The sequence below is a fragment of the Onychomys torridus genome, chromosome 4 (assembly GCF_903995425.1).
Source record: "Onychomys torridus chromosome 4, mOncTor1.1, whole genome shotgun sequence".
NCBI classification, from domain to species: Eukaryota; Metazoa; Chordata; class Mammalia; order Rodentia; family Cricetidae; genus Onychomys; species Onychomys torridus.
In genome coordinates this window covers 133,251,277-133,277,738 of record NC_050446.1, presented here as the reverse complement: position 1 = coordinate 133,277,738, position 26,462 = coordinate 133,251,277, and the positions used below count along the sequence as shown (strand labels likewise).

At 47.3% G+C, this 26,462-nt stretch overlaps 1 protein-coding gene across 1 annotated transcript in view; it reads right to left on the bottom strand.

The window, feature by feature from the left end:
• The window catches only part of Znf831 (zinc finger protein 831), a 104,958-nt gene that overhangs the window by 45,882 nt on the left and 32,614 nt on the right, over nucleotides 1-26,462 (bottom strand). The window contains exons 2-4 of the mRNA XM_036186541.1: nucleotides 12,635-16,287; nucleotides 10,884-11,023; nucleotides 1,424-1,560 (exon numbers count right to left, since the gene is read on the bottom strand). Coding sequence (XP_036042434.1) covers nucleotides 1,424-1,560; nucleotides 10,884-11,023; nucleotides 12,635-16,252 — 3,895 coding nt within the window. The 5' untranslated portion in view covers nucleotides 16,253-16,287. The remainder of the gene's footprint in view (nucleotides 1-1,423; nucleotides 1,561-10,883; nucleotides 11,024-12,634; nucleotides 16,288-26,462) is intronic.

The following is a 26,462-nucleotide window of genomic DNA, read 5'->3' as shown; positions in this document are numbered from 1 at the left end:
GGGACTCCTCTGTCTATAGTGCTCTGAGATCTGGGTTCACAACAATGGGATGCAAACTGAAGAACCTCTCAAGGAATGGGAAGAGGCATGCCCTAAAAGTCTAGAAAGCACAGGTGCCATCAATACTGTCATATGAAGGCACACTGAGAAAGCATAGTCACATAGTATCCTGAGGCCCTTGTATGGAAGACTCTTCTCTTGTTCTGATATACAGACAAACCCATATGTAGCTCTGAGATGTCCTCCACAGAGGATATCACTGAGCCTAGTAGCTGATTTCACTGAATAAAGAACAAAGGGATGGAGATGAAGATGAGTGCCATGGGCAACTGAGAAAGAGTAGGGTTGAGTTCCTTCATCCTTCTGTAACCCAGCCTTCCCCTTGAGATTCTTTCATAAAAACAGCATTTTGCCATCTGCAGCTGGCCATCCAACAGTAAGAGTGAATACCTATATCGGGTTGATTCTGAGTAGCAAAACATTAGGCCTCATCTTCCTCTCTACATGAAGAGAAGACTTTGGGGACAGGGGAAGGGGGAAGAAGGGTGGAACAAGTGCCCTTTGCCTATAGGGGGTGCTGGAGCTACACAGAGATGGGGTAAATGCCCCACCGTGGATTCTAAGAACAAAGCCCAGAGTCAACCCTTGAACCAACCAGTCAACAACTAGACACAAAGAGATGGTAATTCAGATGCTGCTGGCCAGATGGGCCCCACAGCCTCTCACAGGTAGCTCCATTCTTCCCAGCCAAGTCTCTGCAAGCAAGACCAAGTCTGGAGTCATCACTGTTGGGTGGAAGGAAGGAAACATGTTGGCCCAGAGTTCACTGACTTGTCCTAGCTGCTTAGGGATGGGAGCTTGAAATGTCTCTTTTCCAGGAAGTAGCCTCTGGGAGTTTAGGCTACATTTTCCTCTGGGCCTGGTCCTCACTGCTGCCCAGGTAAGCATTGGACATGTACTTCTCACAGAACTATCATCCTATCTGTGGGCTCTGACACCAACCACAGCCCCTACTGCCTCCTCCCCAGAGCCTTACAACAATGGTGTTGTGCAAAGAACTGAGCTCACTTCCTGTCCACAGATGGGGGAGATAGAAGCACCAGGAGTCCTAGTGTGTACATTCCCAGATCATTCCCAGATTCCAGACGGGATCTGTACCTTTACCCACAGGACCTGTTGTTGCCTGGCTTGGCCGGTGCTGTGTTTGCACTGCCCAGAACTAGCATCTTGACGTCTTACCCCATGCCATTTCCATAGATTGGGACTGATTGTCTCACAGATAAAGACCTCATCATGGCCCTTCACACATGTGACCCTCTGGATCTGGCCTGGCACCTGCCCATTTACTGCTATCCCAACACAAATGCCAGAGCCTGGTGCCTCTGTGCTCCTCAACTGGATTCACCTCCAGGGAAAGTGTTACCTGATGCTTCTGCTGAAGCTGTCCCAAGGGTCCCTCGTGGCTCCAACCCTTCAAGTTGTTGGGGTAGACAGCTTCTTCTTGGCAACCAGGGTGGCTTGCACAGTCGTTTGGTTCTCTGCCAGAAACGTCCTTCGTACCTATGGGGCAGAGTGGTGCATGTTTAGCATGTGCCAGGAAAGCCAGAGAGGCCCTGACAGTAGCTGGGAAACTTGGAGCTAGACTTGGAGTTGATCAGCTCTGAGTAACTCCTCACCCACCCACCCCCACTCATCTTCTCTCCTCACCTCACTCTCCCAACTCACCTTCTAACCACAGGATGTAAGGATTGAAATCACACAACTCACGAGGCTGTGTAGGGACTAAGTGAGATGGGGTTGATATTTTGTTTTGAAACATAGTCTCATGGAGCCCAGCCTGGCCTTGAACTTCCTACATAGCTGAGGATGAGCTTGTACTTCTGATCGTCCTGCCTCAACCTTCTGAGGGCTGAGATCACAGGTGAGCACCACCATGCCTGGTTTGTGCGATGCCCAGGCTGGAATCCCTGAACTTCGTGCATGTGAGGAAGGTACTCTGCCCACTGAGGTACATCCCCAGCCCAAGATCATGTTTAAATGTTACTCATGCTGTTTAGAAACATCTTGGGAAAATGATGTTGTGGGTAGATATTGACGTTAGATTCTAGTCATTCACTACTTGTTAACCAGATCACCGGATAGAATTTTGTGTGAAGATGAAAATGTTTTATAATCAGCATGGATCTGCATGATAGCTACTACCCCCTGGGGCTACTGAGTGTGTCAACTACAGTTGTGTTAAGAGCCACACGTGGTCACTGCCACCATCATGGGTGGTGTTGACAGCTTGCATCTTGAGGTCTGTACAGAGTCCCCATCAGAGAGTCCCTTCCAGATCATCTGATCTAGTAGTCCCAAAAACAAAATGCACTCACAACCCAGAGGAACTCACCACAAGGATGGAGAAAGAGAAAGGGCTGGGAGTTCACTTTATTGATTGTCATAGAGATTGTACACTCCTCTTGGCACGTGCCCTTTGTAATGCATGCCATGTATCCAGCGAGTAACCCGTTAAGGAACTTGTACCCCTTTCTTAGGATGCAGGTTCCCAGTGTTCTACTGACAAGCAGGTAAAGCCCTAAACAGACCAGCCATCTGGTCTAGCACCCATATCTTGTGGGTGAGCAAACTGAGACGAAGGTTCACTGCCACATGCCTGAAGCTCTTTGCACTGGTTGCAGATGCTGTGGGAGACCCCCACCCCCCACAGGCTTCAGCTTCCAAGCTCTTAACTCCCATGGAGAGCCACAGACCTCCTGGAGAGGAGACAACGTGCTTAGCCACTCTCCTGCCTTGTTTGTTTGAGCTTCTGCCAAGACCCTGGTACCGGACCTAGTCACAGGGGCTGATTGTAGAACTTTATTTAAATAAGGGCTGAAGAAGGCAGCATCCTCTCAGACACTGACATTCTCTGACACCGACAATAAGACACTGGCTTTTAGTTCATCTTTCCAGGTGTCTACATTTGAAAAAACTTGTCTTGCTCACCTGGATCAGGAGCTGTGGCCCCTGGGAATTGGGGTGGGAGTAACTGGCTCCTTCCCTGAAGCCTCTGTCCCTTTTGTCAAGACCATAAATTCCCCAGAGCACCGTCAGGGGAGGGAGGGCAGGCTGCTACTTGACTCCTACCCACCCCCAAGCCCACTGGAGCCCCAGCAGAGTGATTTCAAAGCACACAGACAAAGGAAGGAAGGAAAGTGGGACTTGTGGGAAACAGGCTGCCAGTAAGTGTGCAGGCTCACCTTTGCCCCTCTGCAGGCATTAAGAATGGCACATAACCTGAACCTTGGGGACTGTCATTCAATCAAAGTTGCTGGGGGACTGTCAGGAGAGTTCCTGGCCCCCAAGGCAATGTTACCAAAGTGGGATCTGGTCCCCGTCATTCTTGAGAAGAGCCCACATGGACCCTGGTGCTATTGTTGGCTGGAGCTGTTCCTATCTTGCTTTGGTCTTCTCAGAGGAGTCTTTGTGTGGAGCCCCTCCCCCAAGCAGCTACATTCAGAAAATTAGCCTGACCAGGCAGTTCTTCATCTCCTGTCATTCAGGGACCCCCAAGGCATGCCAGGTGCTGTGAGGCAACATCTAACAGTTCTCCCTCAGGGCTACACATCTCTTCCCCTGCTATTGGTGGGGGAACATGCATATCTTCTGGGTCAGTGGGGACTCAACTTGCTTATGTATGCCTAGGAAACTTCCCACCTCACCTCCACTCCCTTGTGGCAGACTGGGTGGTGTAGGATGAGGTGGTTCAGTCACACTTACCTCTAAGTAGGACAATCTAAATGGTACAATTCTCTCTCTGGAGTCCCTGGAGGCCCAGGCTGAGGCCCCCATTACATTACAACATATCTCTTCTCCCCTTTCCTTGCCCTTCTCCTCCTCCTCCTCCTCCTCCTCCTCCTCCTCCTCCTCCTCCTCCTCTCCTCCTCCTCCTCACAGCCTTCCTGTCCTAAGAGCTCACCCTCTTTAGTCACTTAGCCTTAAACCCTCACCTCAAGCTCCACTTTCTAAAGAATCCCACTCAAGGGTTGGATATGAGGGCCCTTCTCCTCCAAATGCTTGCTTTGCTTTGAAGGACCACAGCCACTCATGTGGCCGATAGTAGGTACACGTCAACCTCGTACGTGATGTTAGACCTGTTCCTTCTCGCTTTGTTTCCTCAAGGCTGAGTTTAAGATCAACTCAGTTTTCCAAGATCACATCTAATTTGCCACACAGAGCTGATCCGTTTTCTCATTTATACTTCTAAAAAGAAACCCCTCTTGATTTGGATTTTGAACTGGACTCTTAGGCTCCATGCAAGCTTCTTCTCTGTCCTTTGGGTCCTCTTTATGCATTTCATGGTCCATTTCTTCCTCGGTCTTATGGAGATCAGTTATGGGGAGCATTTCTTGCCCAGGTCAGTTCAGCAAGAATTCCTGAAGACTGTTTGGTTAAGTTACTGAGCTCAGGGGCTTCAGTTTGGACTGGAGGTCCTTGGTTGACTCAAGAAAGGGAAGGCTGAGGTTGTTGTCATGAATCTTGACACTGGTTGGAATGTATTAACCCCTGGTTCCTCTAAACATCACTGCATGTTTAGCTATCTAAGGGGAACTGGCAGGTTGGTGTGTAGGCCAGCCTCACATGTGCTCACTCAGGCACAGACCACGTTCCATCCTGCCATTTGTGTCTCTGGGCCCCTGTCACAGCCCCAAGGACATATCAAAGCAAAGAGTAGAAGCTGGGACATGTATGTGACCATGCTCAAAGCTCTGCTTCTGTGGCTGACAGGTCAAAGGGTCTCAGACATTTGTGCAGCAGAGCCCATGTCAGCTTAGGACCACTATCTACCTGCCTATATCCCATACCTCACAGACTCCTCTAACTGAATACATTGCATCATGACTGAAGAATACCCCCACAGCCCTCAACAGGAACAGCAAATGCACAAGGAAGGCCCTCATGATGACTAGAATCCTGTCTTCAGGGCCTGGGGTGAGCTTCACTCCTTTAGTGGTGAGTGTACCTTTTAGGACTGTCCTTCTCCCACACAGCCTCACCCATCTCCCATCACTTGGGGCTATCTATGTAGCATGTGCCGGAAGCTTCCTTAGCCAAGCCTCTGAGCACTTCATGCTTGTACACCGTCACAAATTCATCAATAAAACCCAATTCCATGGTCCAGTGCTTGCTGTAGGCCCAGAACAGATAGATTCTGAGAACTTTATGAACCTCCAGGCCTCAAGTTAACACAGGAGTAATTAGGCATACAAGCATAAAGTTTCTATGTGTTTTCATTTCTACTCTCAAGATGGACCCCATGCTTTTGACTCCCTATCCCTTAACATGTGTAGTTTCATTAATGAAACCACCATTTTCATTACAGTGTTGAGAGAGAGAGAGAGAGAGACAGAGAGAGACAGAGACAGAGAGAGACAGAGACAGAGAGAGACAGAGACAGAGAGAGACAGAGAGATTAAACAGAATGGAAAGCCCTGAGATGAACTTCAAGTATAAACAAGGATCTAAACACAACAAACAGATAAGGTACCATATTTATATATGGGTCTGAGAGGTTTTTATATAAATTACACATAATGTATTAGAGTTTTCCAATAAAAAATCTCTATATGTGGAATATGCATGAGCAATATATAAGCATATATGTATTTTCAAACATACGAAGTCATACCTAGTTGCTAAAAGAAATGAAAAATCACATTTGATCCATGTTCCCTGGTTGTCCAGGTCACAAAAAGCAAACCAAATCCTTCCATATATATAAATGCATATATTTATGTATGTTAGAAAAAATATCAGAGGGAGTCTTTATATGCTCATGACATTAGAAGATTGAGAGTTAGGGAAGGCTTCTTAGACAAAACCAACAATGAGTAGCTGAAGAAGAAAAGGTAGCCTTGTGGATATATCAAAATGTGCAACTTTTCACACACTATCCCAACTCTCAGGAGCTCATGAAGGAAGATCAAAAGTTTGAGATCAGCTTGGTCAAATTAGTGAAATCACAGCTTAAAAAATAAGAAGAACAAAAACAAGCTCTTTTTTTATTTCCTTTTTTGGTTTTTTGAGACAGGGTTTCTCTTTGCAGCATGGCTGCCCTGGAATTCTCTTTGTAGATCAGGCTGGCCTCAAACTCATAGAGATCCACCCGCCTCTGCTTTCTGAGTACTGGTACTACAGTTGTGTGTCACATGCCCAGCAAATAACTCCTTAATGATAAGGCACGGGAAATTAAGTGAGAACTCCTGACCTGACACTCTAGTCATATCACAGCCCTCCTTACACTGAAAATACAATTTTGTTCTTTTTCTTAATGATTTATTTTTGTTTAATGTACATTGGTGTCTTGCCTGCAGGTATGTCTGTGTGAAGGTATCAGATCCCCTAGAACTGGGGTTATAGACATTTGTGAGCTGCCACATGTATGCTGGGAATTGAACCCAGGTACTCTGGAAAAGCAATCAGTACTCTTAACCACTGAGCCATCTCTCCAACCCCAACCAAGTTGTTCTTAAAAATTAAATATACTTAAATGTATTAGTAGACTGATTGGAAGGTACCAAACAGTTAAAATTCACAAGAAAGAAAACCTGGGTGGGTAGGGTTGTTTTCATCCCAATGGTTTTGCCAGACCAGGCAAATTCTGAATGCATTCCCTTGCTCAGGTAGGACAGGACTTTAATGGAAGTCAAAGGGCAGTTTCTGCTACTATAGAGAGTTGAGGCAACATCAGGCCATGCACTCACCACACAAGTGACTAAGAAGTGAGTGCTCCTACCCTCACATCCTGCCCCAGAGAGAAGGGGGAGAAATCCCTCCAGTCAATTTTATAAAGAGAAGAGACCTTCCTCAATTCATAGGGTCTCAGACGTCAAGAACTTTGCTTAGCCTAGAATCTGACAGGTACTTAGCAGGAGTAAATCAAGCATTCTCCCATCCACTACGTGAATAGTGCTTTCCACTCAAGTCTCAGAGTTCCCATACCATGAACATGAGGGATTCAGATGCTGGAAGTGAGAGTTAATATGTGGAGGCTTTAGACATTGGGGTCTTCAAGAGCGAACTCAGCAAACTCTAAAGTATGATTTAAAAAGAAAAGGATTGTGGGACTGGGGAGATGGCTAAGTCAGAAAGGCACTTGCCATGGAACTTACTCAGTTCAGATCCTCAGCACCAGCACAAAAAGTCTGGTGCAATGAGTAGTGGGAGTCTGCAATCCCAGAGCTGGGGAGGTAGAGACAGGGGACTGTGCTGGCCAGACGGCCAAGCTGAATTCATGAGCTCTAGGTTCAGTGAGAGACCCCCACCTCAAAAGATGAAGTGAAAATACTCTGAGGAAAAGGCTGGATAGCAACTTCTGACCTCCACATGCATGCATATACATACAGCACATGTGCACGCGCGCGCACGCGCGCGCGCACACACACACACACACACACATATGCACGCACATACACACACATGTTTGAAAATAAGAATAAAGAGCAAGAGAACAAAGCAGATTTTTACCAAGCAGGTTTGAAAATTAATTAAACTTCTGGGAGATAAAACAATATCCATGAACAATTACATTTAAGTATCAGTAGACCTGCCTTGCAAGATGGCTCAGCAGGTAAAGGTGCTTGCCACCAAGCCTGGCAATCTGAATTCTATCCTCAGGATCCACACAGTGGAAGGAGAACATCTGTTCTGCACATTGTACTTTGACCTCAACAGACACAGAACAAACAAACAAATACATATAATAAAATATTTAAAAATCAGACCAATAAAGACAGGATGTTAATGAAGAAGAGGCCACACAGGAGACTACAGACTTCTGATCAAGATGAGAGAACATTAATTAGATTTGTATCTCAAATAAAACCCTGGAAAAATGTATAACCTGATGACATTGTATGAGGAAGCCATTGCTCCCTAGAGCAGAGTCTCATGAGATTCCCTCTCAAGGCTTCCTTCCACTTACCACGGAGATGGTCTCCAGGCTGGACACTATAGGTTGAAAAGACCATCCTTCTCCCTGTCTCCATTGATTTTCCTTAAAATCTTATCAAAAGTCTCTCTCCACCTTCTTATTTCTCCAAGCAGTCTTTGTCTATCCTGATAGAAGCACTACACTGTCTTGAATTCATCAGCCTTATATAGAAAATCCTGGGATTAGGTGGTTTAATCAAAATGGTGTGATATTTATACCAAAATAGACAAATGGGTCACATTAGGGCAACCAGGTAGCCACCTGCAAAACTCAGAGCATCTATCTATAACTCACATCATAAATAAAAGTTAGGCGGAATTTGAAAAGGCTGGAATTTGAAACCTAAGGTAGAGAGTGACAGAAGAAAATGTGTGATTGTGGTTAGTAAGAGACTTCTAAGTTCTCCTACTATGTGCATGCTCAACAGAAGGGAAAAGGGAAGAAAATGAGTCATTAAAATTAAAGATGGTCACTTTTTAAAATAAATGTTATGAAAATAAAAGGGTGGTGACTAGAGATGTAGCACAGTGGTAGACCATTTGGCCAGCATTTGTATGGCCCTGGGTTTAATCTCAAGCACCCAAATAAATAAATAAACAAACTAATAATTAAAGAAATAGAACTATTTGGGCCAAGCATGGTAGGTAGCACATACCTATAGTCCCACACTCAGATGACTGAGACAGCAGGATCATAAGTTCAAGCACTTGTCTCAAAAAACTTAAAATATTTAAGCAGTCATGTTGGTGAGACCAGAAAGCAAGCAAGTAAGCAAGTAAGAGAGAGGGAGAGAGAGAGAGAGAGAGAGAGAGAGAGAGAGAGAGAGAAAGGAAGAAAGAAAGAAAGAATATAGATAGATGGAATAGATGATTGATAGACACATGGATAAATGGATGAATAGATGAGATAAATGACTGACACTATAGGAATGGATGGATGAAATAGATGACTGACGCATGATGGATGGATGGATGGATGGATGGATGGATGGATGGGATAAATGACTGATATATACATGAGTGGATATGTAGATAGACAGATGAATGAATAGATAAGCTACTACTGTAGTTCCATGCCTGCCTGCTTGCTGCCATGTTCCCCATCAAGATGGTCACTGAACCTAACTCTCTGGAGCCATGAGCCCCAAATTAAGTACTTCCTTTTATAAGCTGCCTTGGTCATGGGGTTTTATCAAACAATTAAAAACTTACTAAGACAAGGCCCTTGCTTAGAACTTCTTTGCTTCCTTTTGACCAACTCCACATGTTCACCTTTAAGGCACTTATAAAGTACTTCTCTAATAGAGATGCCCTCTCTTGGCTCCCACAAGGTCAACTATTAAGATCTTCAAATTCAAGTGTCTGTGGAGGTAGGCATATAACACATCTAAGAAACACAGATGAAAATCCAATTCTGGAGAGAGATGGGGTCTGAGACATTTACAAAGCATAGCTCTCACAGCGTGGCTACTACTCCTCTCTGGCCACCCATGGCCACTCAAGAGGGCAAGTCCCATGTTCTCAGAACTTCTGATAACTTGAGAGGAGTGAGAGATACAGACACTTGTGTGAAATCTGATTTTTATGATGTGGCTGCAACTTTAAGACAGACCCCTTGCTTGATGGACTTGTCCCAAGAGCTGCTGCTGAGCTTTTAAGGCCTCCTGAAAGATGTCCCTGATCTTGTCTAGAAGACAGTGATTCTGAATGTTCAGAGAATTATCCCCAATCTTGGGATTATTGAGAGATTCTCTTTGCTTCTCTGAATTTTTATTTTTTTTCTCAAAAGGCACATTTGCTTGCAAATATTAAAAGTGTATTAAAAACAATAATTACCACATACTCTCTCAAGACTAAAATTAGATTAATGTATTTTCAACCTGGTTATCTCAAATATTTACTGTGTTCCTGCCTTAGAAAGACACCAATAAAAAATTACAAGGTCAGTGTGATCATGCTGGCTATAAAGGCAGGTTTGGAGCAGCAGAACTTCAGACCAATGGAATAGAAGCCTCCCTCTGGGGGTGAGATGCAGTCAGAAGGTTTCTCTCATCCAGCCTGGCCCTGACCAGCCCTACAGTCCCACAGCTACTTATAAAAAAGTCACTCAGAGGCTTAATATTATTTACAAACTATATGGCCTACAATAGGCTTCTTGCTAGCTAGCTCTTGCTGTGGGATGTTCTGTATGCCAAATGTGTTGATCTGATTGGTTAAAATAAATAAAGTGCTGATTGGCCAGTAGCCAGGCAGTAAGGATAGTATAGGCGGGACAAGAGAGAAGAGAATTCTGGGAGGTAGAAGGCTGGGGCAGGCAGACACCGCCAGCCGCCGCCATGGCAAGAAGGATGTAAGGTAATGGTAAGTAATGAGTCACATGGCAAAGTATAGATTTATAGAAATGTGTTAATTTAAGATAGAAGAAGCAGATAACAAGAAGCCTGCCATGGCCATACAGTTTGTAAACAATGTAAGTTTCTGTGTGCTTTCTTGGTTGGATCTGAGCAACTGTGGGACTGGCGGGTAAGAGAGATTTGTTCTGACTGTGGGCCAGGCAGGAAAAATCTAACTACAAGCTCCTATGTCTTAAATGAACCCATTTATATTAATCTATGTTTTGCCAAATGTTCTGTGGCTTACCGGTCTGCTGGCATGTTCTTCCTTGGGTGGCAGGCTGGCGTCTCTCTGCTTTTCTTCTTTCTGTCTGTCTCTTAGATTTCCTGCCTTGCTATAACCTGCCTCACCATAGGCCAGAGCAGCTTCTTTATTAACCAATCATAGCAACACATATTCACAACATACAGAAAGACATCCCTCAGTAGTGAGCTGCCATTTGAATGCCACATTCAGTTCCTGGGTTCCTGAAATCAAGCCAGCATGGAAGGGGAAGAGAAGGCCACATATTTTACCTCTTGGAATGAAACCTCAGTTTCTTCTGCTTGCTGTTTTCATGAGATATCTTCACCCTCCTATGGCACAGTCCTTTCTTCCACTGTGCACTGGATACCTGGTCCTGGGACCTTGTCCCTGAGACTGCTGGGTAGGGAAGCTGAAAATACCAAGCATGTTGTCATCATGTCACTCAAAGTCCTCATAGTAGGGAACACCATGATGGGTTCTCTCTCTAAAGAGAGGATACTTATCTATGAAAATCAAGGCACCAAAATGCTGTGTTATCAAATAGCCTGAGCCTGTGAGATATTCTTACCCAGCAACTAGTTGTACGCCACATGGAACCTTCCAGAACCATGCCTAGACTGGATATCCAGTGGAAATGCTGGAGACTTGAAATGAGTGAAGAGTTACCTAGAGCCATAGTCCATATCACCCACCGCAGGAATCCCTACAATTTGGAGGGAGGAGATATAAACCAGACCTTGGATCACCACCCCCAGCCCCTGGGGATTGCTTAAAAGTCTCGGGTCCCATCCTTGTCTTTGTTCCATAAATCCCAACTAGAACTGAGGCCTCAAGGCTCCTTTTAGCTCCCTGACCCAAGCCATCTCCTAACAGGATAAGACCTCAACCCTTTCAAGATGGGGCCATAAACTCATAGCTTAACTCCCTGGAAAGACCCTTCTTAAACTTCCGTCACATTCTCCTTCTTATCATTGCTCCTAAGGACCTCAGATTTGATCTGAGACCGGTTACTGTGATGGTATCGGAGCTATTTCTCCAGCGTACCCAAGATAGTGAGCTTCTCCATTTAAGAGCTTTCCTTAGTTTGTTCCATTTTTATTCTGCTCTGGTTTTCTGTCTGGAGTTTATCTGTTAACATGAGTTTCTAGTTTCTGGAGCGATGACTCAGTAGTTAAGATGACTGAGCTGAATGTGAGTCCCAGCACCAACATCAAGTAACTCACAACTGCCTGCAACTCTAGCTCCAGAGGAGCTGACAACTTGAGAATCGCCTACCCCACATACATAATTGAAAACAAATATATATATTAAAAAAGGATAGTTTTGATTCTTAGATGACCTAGAGAGTTAAGGACAGTGTGATTTTTTTTGTTTGTTTGTTTTTGTTTTTGTTTGTTTGTTTTGCTTGTCACCAGGAATAGAATGAAGTTTCATGTCTAATCACAAATATCTTACCTGGCTGCTCTACTGAGATATTTCTGTTTGTGTGTGTGTGTGTGTGTGTGTGTGTGTGTGTGTGTGTGTGTACATGCATATGGAGGCCAGAGAGCAGTCTTGGGTGTCTTCTCTCAAGAGTCATCCAGCTTGTGTTTTGGGTCTCTCATTGGCCTAGGATACACAGCTTAGGCTAATCTAAGCCAACCTCAGTGATCTTCCTGTCTCCACTTCCTCAGTGCTGGGATTAGAAAGGCCTGCCATCACTCCAGGCTTTTTAAACATGGGTCCTCAGGTCTTCAAACTTGTGAGGCAAGCACTTCAACTCAGCCATAACCTAGACCCTTGTACAATAGATCTTTATCATTTCATTTTTATGAATCTGTTTGGTTTTGTTCATATCTAGGGCCTTTACTTCTTCCCACCCCATGTATGACCACCTGAGCCTCCTTTAGAAACAGAAAACATCATAATGGTGGTGATACCCACAGGGATAGATCCACTGCTTTTCCTTTCTCCCCACTTCCCTACCTCTCTCTCCCTGTATCTTTCTCTTGCCCAAGTCCCCAGGCCTAGCTGGTGTTACCTCAGATGCCTTCGAAGTCCCTCCTCCTTGGCTTGTCTTAGTCCTTCTTCCACTGCTCTTGGGCAGCAGCCCTTTGTCACTCTTACTCTGGAGGCTTCTATCAGGTGAGTATGAAGACACGGGCCCTGGAGCTGCCTCTGCCAGGGGCAGGTTGTGACTCAGGCAACACCATGTGAGCTGGGGCTCAGCCTTAAGTGAAGGGAAGGAGCTTGAGGCCTCACGGCTTCTGGGGGTCCCTAAGTGGTGTGACAAGGCCAGTTTCTGCTGGCCCAGGGATAAACCCTGGGGCCTTGTGAAAGATGTAGGGAAATAATGTGCTTGGGAGGGAAAGCAGGCAGGCAGCCCTTCCTTGGTCTCTGAAGAAGGACCTTCTAGGACATTCCTAGGTGTTCCCAGCTTCTGGAACAATGTCCATGGGTTCAAGAGATTCCCATATGTTCTAGCTCTTGCTGGTGGGCTGTCTGTGCAGAGGCAATCGATAGCATGGCTCTCACCCACTACATTCTGGGTCACATGACTGTCACATGTGTGAGCAGGCACAGTGGAGGCTGTCTCCTGGGTGGTGCCAGTGTTGGGGTCAGAAGAGTGCTCAGCCGTGGGGATGCTGCTGTTGGACCTGTCTCTTTTCTCTCTTCCTATTTGTGCCTCTTCTCTTCCATCCAGTGACCTGGACCAGCTAGGATCCTCTGAGCTGCTACCAGCCTCACCTGGGCCTGAGTGTGCTCCAAGTAGCTGGAGCATTCCCAATTCTGATCCAGCAAGAAGTGTCTGTTCTGCAGGCTGTGCACTTATACACAGAGAGTTGGGGCCTTTCCCAGTCCCCAGAGCAACATGTGGTAAGGGGTTCTTTCCTTGAGGTAACCTGAGGAGGTACTTGGGAGCAAAAGAGCCCCCTGAAACAACAGTGGGAACACCAGGATCCTGGGGCTGGGCAGGCAGCAGGGAGTGGTACCCAAGAGTCCCAGGTACAGAAGGCAATGTGGGATCCTTGTCTCCTAGCCCTGGCCACCTCAGGGCAACAGCAGAAAGAGCTGAGGAGGCATCAGAGGACTCCAGGGTCACGGTCACATGCCGGATACTCTCAGCTGAGCAACCCAGAACCTCCTCAGCATCACTGACCTGTGTCTGGGGTGGCTGGGAGTCAGCCCGCAGAAAGCCACTTGAGGCCTCAGCTTCCAGAGGCCTTAGCTGCTCCTGATGGTCCAGCTCTCCCACCTTTAGTCGCTTTCTCTCTGAGGGTGACTTGTCCTCTGCAAGCTGGGGACTCTCAGACCCACCACTAGGCTGCCAGAGGACAATTTGGTCCCCAGGGCAGGTTTCTTTTACAGCCTCACCAGGGTCTGGCAAAGCCATTTCAGGAGCTTTTAAGTCTCTTCCTTGGAGGGGCACAGGCTCTGAAGGCAGCTGGCATCCCAGGTCAGATTTCTCACATGGAAGGAGCAGAGGGCTCTTGCTGCTTAGACAGAGGGCATCTGTGCTGCCAAGGGTAGGAGAGGACTTGGCTCTGGCCACTGCCTTCAGTTGTTTAGGAAACTCAGTCTCCAACAAGTCCTCCAGGGGTAGTGGACTTCCCCAAGATCCTGGCTTGGCCCCTGCTGCGGCATCCCCCAGGACAGGGATTCTACTGTCTGGAGACAGGTTTGCACCCTCAGTCCCTACTACCTCTTCCTGGAGAGGCAGGTCCAGTTCTGACCTCTGGCCCTGCTTCACCTCCCTGTGTTTCTGTCCTCCCTGGTGAGTGGTCTTCATCTTCTGGTATATTCTCTTGAACGTCTCATTCCCATATACCCGCCATTTCTCCTGGGAGAACATCTTTTGCTTCTTCTGGTTACACTTCTTACCGGCTCTGCCCTTGCACACCAACCCCTCCATTACTGCACCTCTCTTTCCATTGAGGTCTTCCGCAGCAACCCAAGGGTCTCCAGTAGGGGTGCATGGCAAGTCCTCCACAGCAGCCTGTCTCACCAGGGCCCGAGGGTGACCACTGGGGATACCTGCCAAGGTCAGTCCTGGGCGGTCTCCCAGCCGAGCTAGGGTGAGCCTGGGGCTCAGGGCCTTCTGCATCCTGGGAAAGGCATCCTGTGGGTCCTGTGGGTCCCGTGGCTCTGGCCACAACTTAGAACCCTCAATGAAAGGCAACGAGTTGCTTCTGGTGACAGGGACACACTCCACAGTGGTGGAGAGCTGTGTGGGAACAGAGTGGAAGAAGAGGGGTCTGGCCTTCTCCAGGGGTGTGTAGGTAGAACGAGCTGGGCTCAGGGCAGCCCTCCTGCGGCTGGGCTCCAGCGCCCGGATGTCAAAGTGGAAGGAATCCTTGTAGGTATATGGCATGGGCAGGTCGATGCTGCCCTGCTTGGACAGCACAGTCTTGCGGGGCCGCACGTGGTCCAGCTGGGGGTCATCTACCACTGCCTGGTTGTGGGAGATGAGCTGGGCAATGCGTTCCTCCAGTCTTTTCTTCTCTAGCTCCAGGGTGGCCTCTGGTGTCCCCTGCTCCATCCTGTTGCCCGAAGACCCACAGCCAGGACCTCCTTCCCCTTCAGACTCTGCACTGTGCTCTGACAGACTGTGCAAGGGGCTGGAGGTAACAGGAGGCTGCTCCACGCTGTCTGAGCGGGACAGGTAGCCCGAGTCTGTGCTCTCACACTTCCTCAGCTGGCCCTCCAAAGCCTTGGAGTCCCAGGGCTTCTCTGCGCATGTCTCCTGCTGTCTCTGCAGGGAGGATGGCTTTGGTTCTAGAAGCTTCCGCCTAGGCTGTGGGCTGGCTAGTGGGAACTCAAGCGACACCATCTGGGGCTGGTCCACAGGGCCCTCCCTGTGGGAAAGGGTGGCCCCAAGAGAGGGAGTTGTTTCTATCATCCTTTCCCTGTTCTTGGTAGCAACGGTGGGATGGGCACCTGGGGAAAGAGGTCTCTCTGGCGCTCCTTCATCTCCCCGGCTATCCACTGAGGCACTCTCTCCAGGCCTGTCTCCTTCCTCCAGAAGGCTGCTCCCACTCCCCTCAGACTCTAAGGACAGTCGAGAGTTGTTGAGATGTGTCTGTGTCCGCCTGTGTTTATATAGGTTGCTCTGGGTCTTAAAGGCAATACCACAGGTGGTGCACGGGAAGGGCCTCTCACCCGTGTGGGATCGGATGTGTTTCTCCAGCACACTGGGCTTCAAGCAGTCCCGGCCACAGTGCGGGCACAGGTACTTCCCAGCATTCTTCACCCTGCCTGTGCTGACCAATGTGGACCCCACACCCGGGGAGAGTACAGGCAGTGTGCCCACAATGTTCACAGTCAGGGCCGGGGTGGTCGGCTTGCCCATCTGGGTGGGACTGGGCCCTTCAGGCTGCAGCAAGGGGCTGAGGATGAAAGGTATACTAGGCCCCTCCAGGCTGCCTGTCACCAGGGGTGCACGTGGCTGGAGACCCCCAGGAGGAACTGTGTGGTACAGTGGGACAGGCAAAGCCTTCAGGAACACAGTTGGGGGCAAGCCCTGCTCTGGTGGCAGGATGACAGGGCCCAGGGTCAGGCGAGGTGAGGCCTGCCCACCTGGGCCCCCTGGACCACCAGGGGCAGGAGCTGGCTGGTCCCTGGAGGATGTGGTAGGATGGGTAGGTTCTGAAGCCTCCATTCCTCATCATCTGCGTGGCCCAGGTTTATGTCAACCTGTGAACAAGAACCACAGTTACCATGGGTGTCTCTCTTCTCCCTGTCAGAAGTCAGAAGGCGTTATAGTACCCTCTATGAGCACTAACAACAATCCCACAGCACTCTTGTTCCCAGGCTAAGAAAGGTGTGGTGTTGCCAAATGGTAATCCTAACTCCTCAAGAGACTGAGCAAGAGGATTACAAGTTCTAGTCCTGTTTGGCTAACAGAGTGAGATCTTCAAATAAAACATACAGAACAGGCTGCGTGTATAACTCAGTGATAGAGCTCTTGCCTGGCAGGCAACAGGCCTCTCAGTTGAATCCCCAATTACACACATACCCATGTGCGCACACATACATTCACACACCCACCACACACACACACACACACACACACACACGCACGCACGCACGCACGCACACACACGCACACACACACACACACACACACACACACACACACGCACGCACGCACGCACACACACACACACCTACACACAGGCACACACACACACACACACACATGTACACACAAGTCCACAGTTACTCATGATGGCTAGTACTCTAGTAGGTTCAAATCCCTTCCTTGCCTACAATGACATGAAGTGTCCAGAGCCAGGCCCTTCTCACTCTGAGGTTCTGAGCCTTCAGCCAGGAGGGTATCAGTAGGAATCAGAACTGACCTTGGTGGGGACTTCCTGGATTAGGAGACTAAAAGGCAAGACCGTGAAACAAACTTGAATTTCAGAAAAATTATGCTCCATTCTTTCAACCCACATAGTGTAGGATGAATTCTCACGGTATAAGTTTCTCCCCAAACCCGATGGGTCACATGTGTGCTAAACATTATGATGTTGTCAAGTTCAAACGTGAGCGGGAACCCTGGATTTGGCCTCATGGCATTGCAAGGAGCTCTCAGCCAACCTCAGGATGAAGATTAGGTCTCTACTCAAAGTCCTGCCACATGCAGTTGAGATGAAGTCAGCTGCCGCTAGACCAGGAAGAGTAGATAAGCTAATACCAGGCCACATTCTGTCCTTCAAATTAGAGAGGGAAAGTCAGGCACTGGAGGGAGATGTTAGGTGGGCTGATGACACCCATCCCCCACCTGAGCTTCTGTGACCACTGTCCCCCCCTGAGAGTGCCTCAAGGAAACTCCAAACTTCAGTCTTCTGAAAGTTGTCTACAGTCTGGGCAGCAGTGCTGGGGTGACAGGGCCAGTTTGAGCAAGCACTGGTTTGAGAAAGCTGGTGTTAGATTTTCCAGGAAGTTTGCAAGCCAGCTGTTAAACATAGCCTTACTTAAAGTCAAATTGTTCCAGATGCAGTGCTACATGCCTGTGAACCTAGCATCTGGAGGATCATGAATTCTAGGCCAGCCTGGGCTAAATAGCAAAGCCCTGCTTTTTAAAAATTGGGAGGGGGAGGGGATTATATAACTATGATTATATATGCTATGAAATAAATTATGTTGTGGTGGTGGTGCATGCCTTTAATCCCAGCACTCGGGAGGCAGAGGCAGGCGGATGTCTGTGAGTTCGAGGCCAGCTTGGGCTAAAGAGTGAGTTCCAGGAAAGGCGAAAAGCTACACAGAGAAAAAAAAAAGAAGAAGAAAGAAAGAAATTATGTTGAAAGAAAGATACTACAACTACATATATTCTTAAAAAAAAAAAAAAACTATTAGTACTGTGTATGCATGTGTGCATCATGTGTGTGGAAGCAGAGAGGTCAAAGGGCAACTTTGAGGAATCAGTTCTGTCCTTCTATCTTTCTGTGAGTCCCAGGGATTGAAATGACACCAGATTTTCACAGCAAGTCCCTTTACCTGTTAAGTCTTACAACTTGAGGCCTTACAGCTAGATATATATGCTAGATATATAACTGAAGTTAGCCTCACCTTCATGCCATTTGCAAGAGAATAATTCAAAAACAGATCAGAGACATAAATGAAAGATCAAAAGTTCTAAGACTCTTAGAAGACATGGAGTTAAACCTGGGCTTTGCATTTGGCAGTAGCTCTAAGATATGATGCCAGAAGCATGGGCAGCAAAAGGAAAAGTAGGAAAAAAAATGACTCATTAAAACATCAGTGTATCAAAAACACTATCAAGAAAGAGAAAGGATGCACAATGGGAGAAAGCGGACCATCTGATGTGTCTGAGAGGTATGAAGAAGAACGTGATTAGCTGAGGTGATGGCTCAGTTGGTGAAGTGTCTGCCATGTAGGCACAAGGGCCTGAGGTAAAAGCCAGGTGCAGTGATGCACACCTGCAAACCTGGTACAGGGAAGGCAGAAACAGGTTGATCCCTGGAGCTCAGTGCTCAGCCATTCTAGCCAAATCAATGAGCTCTGGATTCAACCAGAGGTTCTGTTGTGCATGATAAGGTTGAGGGCTCAGCAATCCTGTTCAGAAGGTGAGGATACTGGTGGGACAAGTTTGATGACCTAAGTCTGATCTCCAGAACCAACAGAAAGGTAGAAAGACAGGACTGACTCCACAGTTCTCTTCTGGCCTCCATGGGCCCACTGTGGTACATGCACACCACTCCCCATGATACATATAGTCACATAATAATAATAAATAAAAAAGTAAGAAGCTTCAAAATAATAAAAATAAATAAAGCAGTGAGATGTTGTATAACAGGAATCTTAACAGTTCTTATTAATAAAATCAAACCTGAGGCCAGTTATTGGGATGAATGCTGGAAGATCAGAGAAGCAGAACAAGCCACAGCTTCCTCACCTCGACAGTTCCTCAGCTGATCCTGTTTCCTCAGACTGGAAGCTTCTCAGTCCTCATCCAGAATGGATCTCAGCTGAACTACTACTCACAGCCTGAAAGCTTAACCAAGCCAAAAACTTCTAGTTTCTGGTCCTCACGCCTTATACACCTTTCTGCTTTCTGCAGAAACTCCCTGGGATTAAAGGTGTGAGTCACCATGCCTGGCTGTTTCCAATGTGGCCTTGAACTCACAGAGATCCAGAGGGATTTCTGTCTCTGGAATGCTGGGATTAAAGGTGTTAGTGCCACCAATTTCTAGTCTCTGTATCTAGTGGCTGTTCTGTTCTTTGACCCCAGATAAGTTTATTAGGATGCACAATATTTTGGGGAACACAATACCACCACAATGTTGAGGAATATTCCCAGGGTTGACGTCTGACCTTCACATGCATACACACATGTGATCACGGACATGTACACACACATACATGCACAGAATTTTATAACTCAATGAAAAAAGTCCAAACAACTCCATTTTAAAATCAGCAGGACTTGCAAGATGGCTCAGCAGGTAAGGGTCCTTGCTGCCAAGGCTGACAACCTGAATTTCATTCCTAGGACCCACATGTGGAAGGAGAGAGAATTGTTGACTCCTACAAATAGTCCTCTGACCTCCATACATGTATCATGTCACACGCACATGCCCACACACACACAAAGAAATAAATTAACTAAATGAACAAAGGCAGTGGAGAGGATGAGATGAGATTATCCCAAGATTGAAGTTAGTCTAAGCTATCTAGAAAGAGCCTGCCGCAAAACAAGGTTTAAAGTAAAAAACAAACAAGCAAACAAAAACAGTGGGATGATTTCCCATTCACTAGCATGGCATAGTAAGGGCAATAGACTGAAAATAACAAATCTTGCTGAGAGTTTCAAGGATGAGAAATCCTCACACACTGCTATAGGAGTAATCCCATATGGCTTCTGCAGAACACAGTTCTTTAGTTTCGTGGCTACCTCCTCTGAATTCAAACACTCTCTCCTGCAGGAAGGAAGCAGGCTCCTTGGATTCAGGGTTGGTGAAATGAGAGGAGACTCTTTAGTGGAGCTGCCCACAGGCTGGGAGTGAGCTGCAGGGAAGCAGCAGCTTTCTCCACTCATCACCCATGCTGGGCTGGGCTTTTAGGTGGTATGGCCTTTGAGTCACTACACTGCTGTAACCCCAGCAAACTCACTGGCTCATGTTTTGTTTAATTTTGTTCTATTTTTTTTTTGAGATAAGGTCTTCAGTCAATCCTCTTGCCTTAGCCTCATGATTTCTGAGACTACAGGCATGTGCCACCATGCCCAACTTAATTCATTTTTTTCCTTGCTTCCTTCATTTGTTAATGCTGAGTTAAGGTCTTACTGCCATAGTGCAGGCTGGCCTAGATTTCACCATCCCCCTGTCTCAGCACTCTGGATATTGAGATTACAAGTGTGTGCCACCAGGCCTGGTAGATGAAATAATTTATGTGAAAACACAGAGGGCTATCTATGCCTACCATGGATAAGAGCTTGATTCATTTGTGTTTTCAGTAACATACCATAATATTTTGAATATTAACCAATGGTTCTTCCCACCTTTGCCTCTTCCTCCACCCCTCAGCAAAGCAGTCCCCGTTCATTACTGGGATGTGTCTCTAGTGTGGTTCCCAAGGAAAGGTAATTTTTGGGACACTCCAGAGGAGCAAGAAGGCTGTAGTGGAGGAGGCTGCCAAGTGTATGTCACCCCATGGGTCCCACCGAGGGCAAGCAAGGTGGACTCCATGGGGGGACACCCACCAATCTGAAGCTGACTGCCTCAGACTGTCTTGGGTGACCCTGTCACCTGGCACATGAGTACTACAGCAGGCTTTGGTGTCCCTCCTGATTGGCAGGCAAGGCTGCCCTGGTCGGTCCTGAAATGGTGTCTGAGGGTTGATGAATGCACAAGGCTACTGTTGGAGTCCTTGTGGCAGAATCAGAGTCAAGACATCTGAATTCTGAGCCCTCATCCTAAGGAAGGAAGTGTAATGAGTAGAGACTTACTTAGTACTAACACTTCTCTGATAGTCCCAGTGGGCGGGTGGGGAGGAAGTGGAAGGGAGGGGAGCCAGAAGGAAGGGAGGAGTGCTTCCCACCTCAGCCTGCCTCATGGGGAGTTGAGAGAGAGGTAAGTGGGACCCCATGCCAGGCAGTCTGCAAAGAGCTGCAGAGAGCAGCAAGTGTCCTGATGGGAGGGGAAGACAGCCCACAGAGCACTCTGCTGGCGAATAACCCAATGTCCTCCTCCAGAGCTGCATTCCTGCCTAGTGGGAAAGATGCTGCTGAATGACAGGATCTCAGCAGGTACCCAGGGAGCTGAAGCTCAGTGACAGGTGGTTCCAGCAAACACAAGCCCATTATCTGGGAGAACAAAAATCATAGCCAGAACTGACTGTCATGGGTAGGAAGCTCAGCCACTTGAAACACTGCAGACCTACCTACCACCCTTACAGCTTTGCTCTCTCAAGCCTGATCTGTAATTATAATGGATCCCTGCTGGGACCTCTTGGGAGACCACCACTCCCGTCCCAGGCAAACGTCTATGGATGCAGCTGATTTTAAACGAGGGACCAGTGGTGCCACCCTGTTGGACAGATGGTGAAATTAAGGGGATGGGATAAAAAGGAAGAGCAGGATCCAGATTCCCGTCACCTCAACTGGGCCAATGTCAAGTGTTCACACAGAAAACAGGACTCCCACCCCTGCCCTGCCAGTGTTTGCCACTGCCCACTGAGGGTCACCTTCTCCAGTACAAACATGTGGCTTTATGGAGAAGAGGTGGTCCAAGAGAAGACATGTGGAAGAAAGGTGAGGGGTGGGGAGCAATGATGATCTTCAAAGCTTTCAGGAGCAAAAACAGCCCCTCAGTGGGCCAGGGCAGAGAGGAAACCTAAAACCCCAGACCGGTTTGCAAAAATCCACATTCAAGGTGAGATACAGGAGAGCTGGTGGAGAAACCATTGAGTTGCTCAGCGTTTTGGGGGAACTGGATGCAGAGGTAGTGGCTTCTGAGACAACGGTTACCTAATTTCAGTTCATCTTGTGCCACAGTCACCCGCTTGGCCACCGGGTAAGTGCTCTAGGCTTTGACAGCTTTCCATTCCTGTATAAGTCTTCTTTTTTTTTTTTTCTAGAAAAATCTTTTTAAGAAGGAAAGGCATACGCAAAAGAGTGAATGTGATGTGACCCTTTTATGTTACATAGCCTCTACCGTGACCTTCAAAAACAAAAGCTCACTGTTCCACAATGGGTTGGAAACTTGATGTTCACACAGAAACTCTCACTCAGATGATTAATGTTGGTTTATTCATCACTATGAAAATAGGGGAGCGCCTGAGACGTCCTTCAGTATGTGAAAGAATAAACACACATTGGCACAGCTAGACAATTGGGTATTATTCAGCAATAAAAAGAAATGAGCCATCAAACTACAAAGAGACAGAGGGAACCTTCAGTGTATGTTGCTAAGTGAAAGAAGCCATGCTCAACAGGCTGCTTCCTGTGTGGCTGCAGCTGCAGACACTCTAGAACAAACAAAACCGTGGGACAACAAGATCTGTGAGTGCCACAGTTGGAGGGAAGAAGGAATGAACAGACATAGTCCAGAGGATGGTAGCAGCAGTAAAACCATCTGTATGATACTGTCAAGGGCTACCAGGAAGACCATTGTCAAAACGCAGGGAATGCGGAGGTGGCTTGGTGGATGAAGCATTTGCTGATGTAGACATAAGAACCTGAGTTTGGATTCCCAGAAGCCACTTAAAAGTGAGGCATGGCAGTACTCAGCTGTAATCCCAATACTAGGGCTGGGGGTGGAGACAGGAAGACCCCTGGAGCTCACTAGACAGGTGGTCACCGTACCAGTGAGCCTTAGGTTTGGTGAGAGACCTTGCCTCAAAATATAAGGTGGGCAGCAACCAAGAGATACACCTGTCATCAACCCCTGGCCTCCATGTGCACATAGACACGTGTATATACACAAACAAAGCCATAAAATATACCACAGCAAGAGTGGACTCTCAGGTAAAGATGGACCTATGTGACACGGTGGTGGGCTCACCAACTGTCACATGCACACCTCACTAACACAAGATCCTAAAACAGGAGAAATTGCAAGAAAGATGGACTTCAACACAGCAGTTAGGAACTCTCTAGCCTTCTCTTCACATTTTTGGATTGTTTTTGTTTTTGTGAAGTGGGATCTCATTCTGTAGCTCAGGTCAAACTAGAACTTACTATGTAGCCCAGGCTGACCTCAAACTAGAAGCATTCCTTCTACCTCAGTCTCCCCAGTACTGGGGTCCCAAGCATCACCCGCCCCCTGTGTGTGTGTGTACTTGAAGAGACTAGAGGTCAGCTGTCTTTCTCCATCACTCTCCACCTTTTGAGGCAGAGTCGTCCCCTGACTTTGGAACTTGCTGATTCAGCTAGGCTAGCTGGCCATGGAGCCCTGGGGATCTGCCTGTCACTGTCACCTGTATTACAAGAGTTTCCAACACATACCACCACACCTAGTTTTATATGTAGGTCCTAGGGATTCAAAAGTCAAACCCACTGGCTTTTAAGATAAGTATACCACCAAGGGAGCTCTTTTCCCAGCCCCAGCCATTTCCCTAGTCACTTGTTAATTGGCCTAAAATGACTCTAAAAGTGTGTATCAACTTTTTTTTTTTTTTAATCCATGCAATGTTTAGGAGAGTTATACATGAACCGACATCCATCCTTACTACAACAACATGCAGAAGCCCCACGTTGCTGTGCTTTGTCAGTATAGGGACCATTAAAATAAACATTCAGCTTCTAAATCTAGCAGTGTGTGTCAGGGGCCACTGAATGTGGTTGTGGGCTCCTGTGACTTCTTCTCTAATTTAAATCCTAACCTGTGACAGTCTTCGTTCCTCCCACCCCTGAGCACTAACAGTAGTAGTAATGGCTTCCTAGTCAGTCATCTGGCACTGTGCTGGGTTTGCTCTGTGGGAGACACTGCAGATTAAAAAGGCAAAGGTGGGTACTGGCTCTGATTGCCTCTGGCCCTCACTAGAGGCCACACTTCTTTCAGGAGGTCCCCTCCCATCCTAATCATGGTTCTGAGATGACAACACCCTTCCTCAACTGCTCTGTTACCCTCTAAGCATCCACACCCCTTAACCAGGCCCACTCTGTACAAACAGTCCACCCCACCAAGCTCTGAATTGCCCATGAGGACATGCCCCTCCTCCACTTCCGTCTTTCTCTCTCTCTCTCTCTCTCTCTCTCTCTCTCTCTCTCTCTCTTTCCCTCTCTCTCTCTCTCTCTCTCTCTCTCTCTCTGTCTCTCTCTCTCTCTCTCTCTCTCTCTCTCTCTCTCTCTCTCTCTCTGTGTGTGTGTGTGTGTGTGTGTGTCCTTCCAGGGCCCATAGTGAATTTGGAACTTAAATTATGTGTATATGTGAATCTTCCCACAGAAAAGGGGCCTCTGTAACTTTTGGCATAGTCAAGAAGAACCTAGAAGAGTCTATATAAGGGTGGGGTTTCCTGGTTCTGTATACCATCCCCTGAACATGAGAACCCATCTCTAAGGATGCCCAGAACCTGTCAGACTCAATTGCTTATTAGTCAGACTACAGCTTCACCTAAATAAATTCCATTTGGTGATGAAATTATGTTTTGCTTAAACAAATTAAGATAACTGGGCAGGCCAAGAGAGAGTTTACAAAGGCACAATGTGCAGAAAGCGAGCGAGTGAGTCCAAGCCCGAAGACACTCCCTCGTTCTCATGCACAAATGGCATGGCTTGCACAAGGATAGGCAATAGGTTGCAGATGTTTGGAGGAGAAGCCTGAGTCCAGCTGACTTTGCCTTAAGCAGGGTCTGGGTGTTGGGCTCAGTAGAGAAAGAAGGAAATAAGTTCAAATCCCAGCTTTGGCCTGTGCTAGTTTAGGTTGCTTGTCAACTTGACGAGATCAAGAATGTCCTGAAAGATGAACCTCTGGGCACCTCTGTGGCAGAGTATCTACACTGAGTTAATCGAAATGGGCAGCCCCACCCCAAACGTGAGCGGCTCTATTCTCTAGGTCTGGGCTGCAGGACTGAATAAAAGCCTTGAGCATCAGCATCCATCTCTCACTGCTTCCCAGCTGCAGACGCTGTTTGACCAGCTGCCTCAAGTTCTTGTGGCTGTCACTTTCCTGCCATGACGGACTATATCCCCTCAATACGGGGGATTTGAGCCAAGACAAACTCTTTCCTGAAGTTTCTTTCATCAGACATGTTGTTGCTACAGAGAGACGAATAACTGGTAGTCGATACTGCCTTGCAGAGCTCAGGAAGCTTCTGGAGCCTTAGGGGTCAGTGAGAGTTACGTGAATGCCCTCCTAAAGCACCTTTCTCAGCCGAATGTGAGCCATCTGCTGAAAACTATTCACACACTTTGCTTTTCCCAGGGCATTCAGTTTTCCCACAATCACCTTGAAGGTGGCCCTCCTCTGTTTGCATGGAACCATACAGCTCTCATCTCTTGAGTTCCTGGAACTCCCAAACTCTGTCCACCAACAATGAAAACTGAATTCCCCAGAGTTCATGGAACACAAAAAGGAGATAGTCATTTCCACCAGGTCAGCAGCCAGTAAGCACAGAGCCAAAGGAAAGGAGGAGATGCTGGCCCAGACTCCCTAAGTGGAGTCCCCACTTCCTCCTGGTACTGAATGTTGCTCCAGTGTACATTGTATTCAGGCTACAATGAGCATCAAACACAAGCCTTCACTACATCTGTTTAACTGACAAAGATACAAGGCAGGACCTGTTGCCAACCAAGCCTGATAATCTGAGTTTTATCCCTAGGACCTACTTAGGATAAAGATAGATCTGACTCCTGCAAATGGTCCTCTGAGCTCCACATAAGAGACTGCTACCCTCTACACACACACTAAAGTGAATAAATACAGTGAAAAAATGTTTTAAAGAATATGGAGAAATCTACCATGGAGGGCAGCCCCGCTGGGTCAGAGTACTAAAAATTACTATTTGTAGCCAGCCCCAAACAGCCCCAACCTCCACTTCTCCATTCCTACCTTACAGCCTGGCTGTTCCTGGCATAGAAACATGGTGGCTTCTTCACCACTCCTCAGTGCTGGCTGGTCCATGAGCATCATGATGCTGTACCTGGGACTCAAGATGCTTATAGTATTCTGCCCTGCCTTGGTCAGAAGAACTAGCACAGGCCAGTGCACTAGGTGGTAAGTGGCCACATGAAATCCCAGTAGATCTGCCCTCAACCACAGGCATTCCCATAAGTCTAGCCACACAAAAACACAGCTCTGAGAAAGCCACTCTGAACTTACACATGGGTCAAATCCAAGATGGTCATTCCATTCTGTGGTGTTTAGGATGTTTGTCAGACAGCAAGGTCCAAATGAATTACAAGA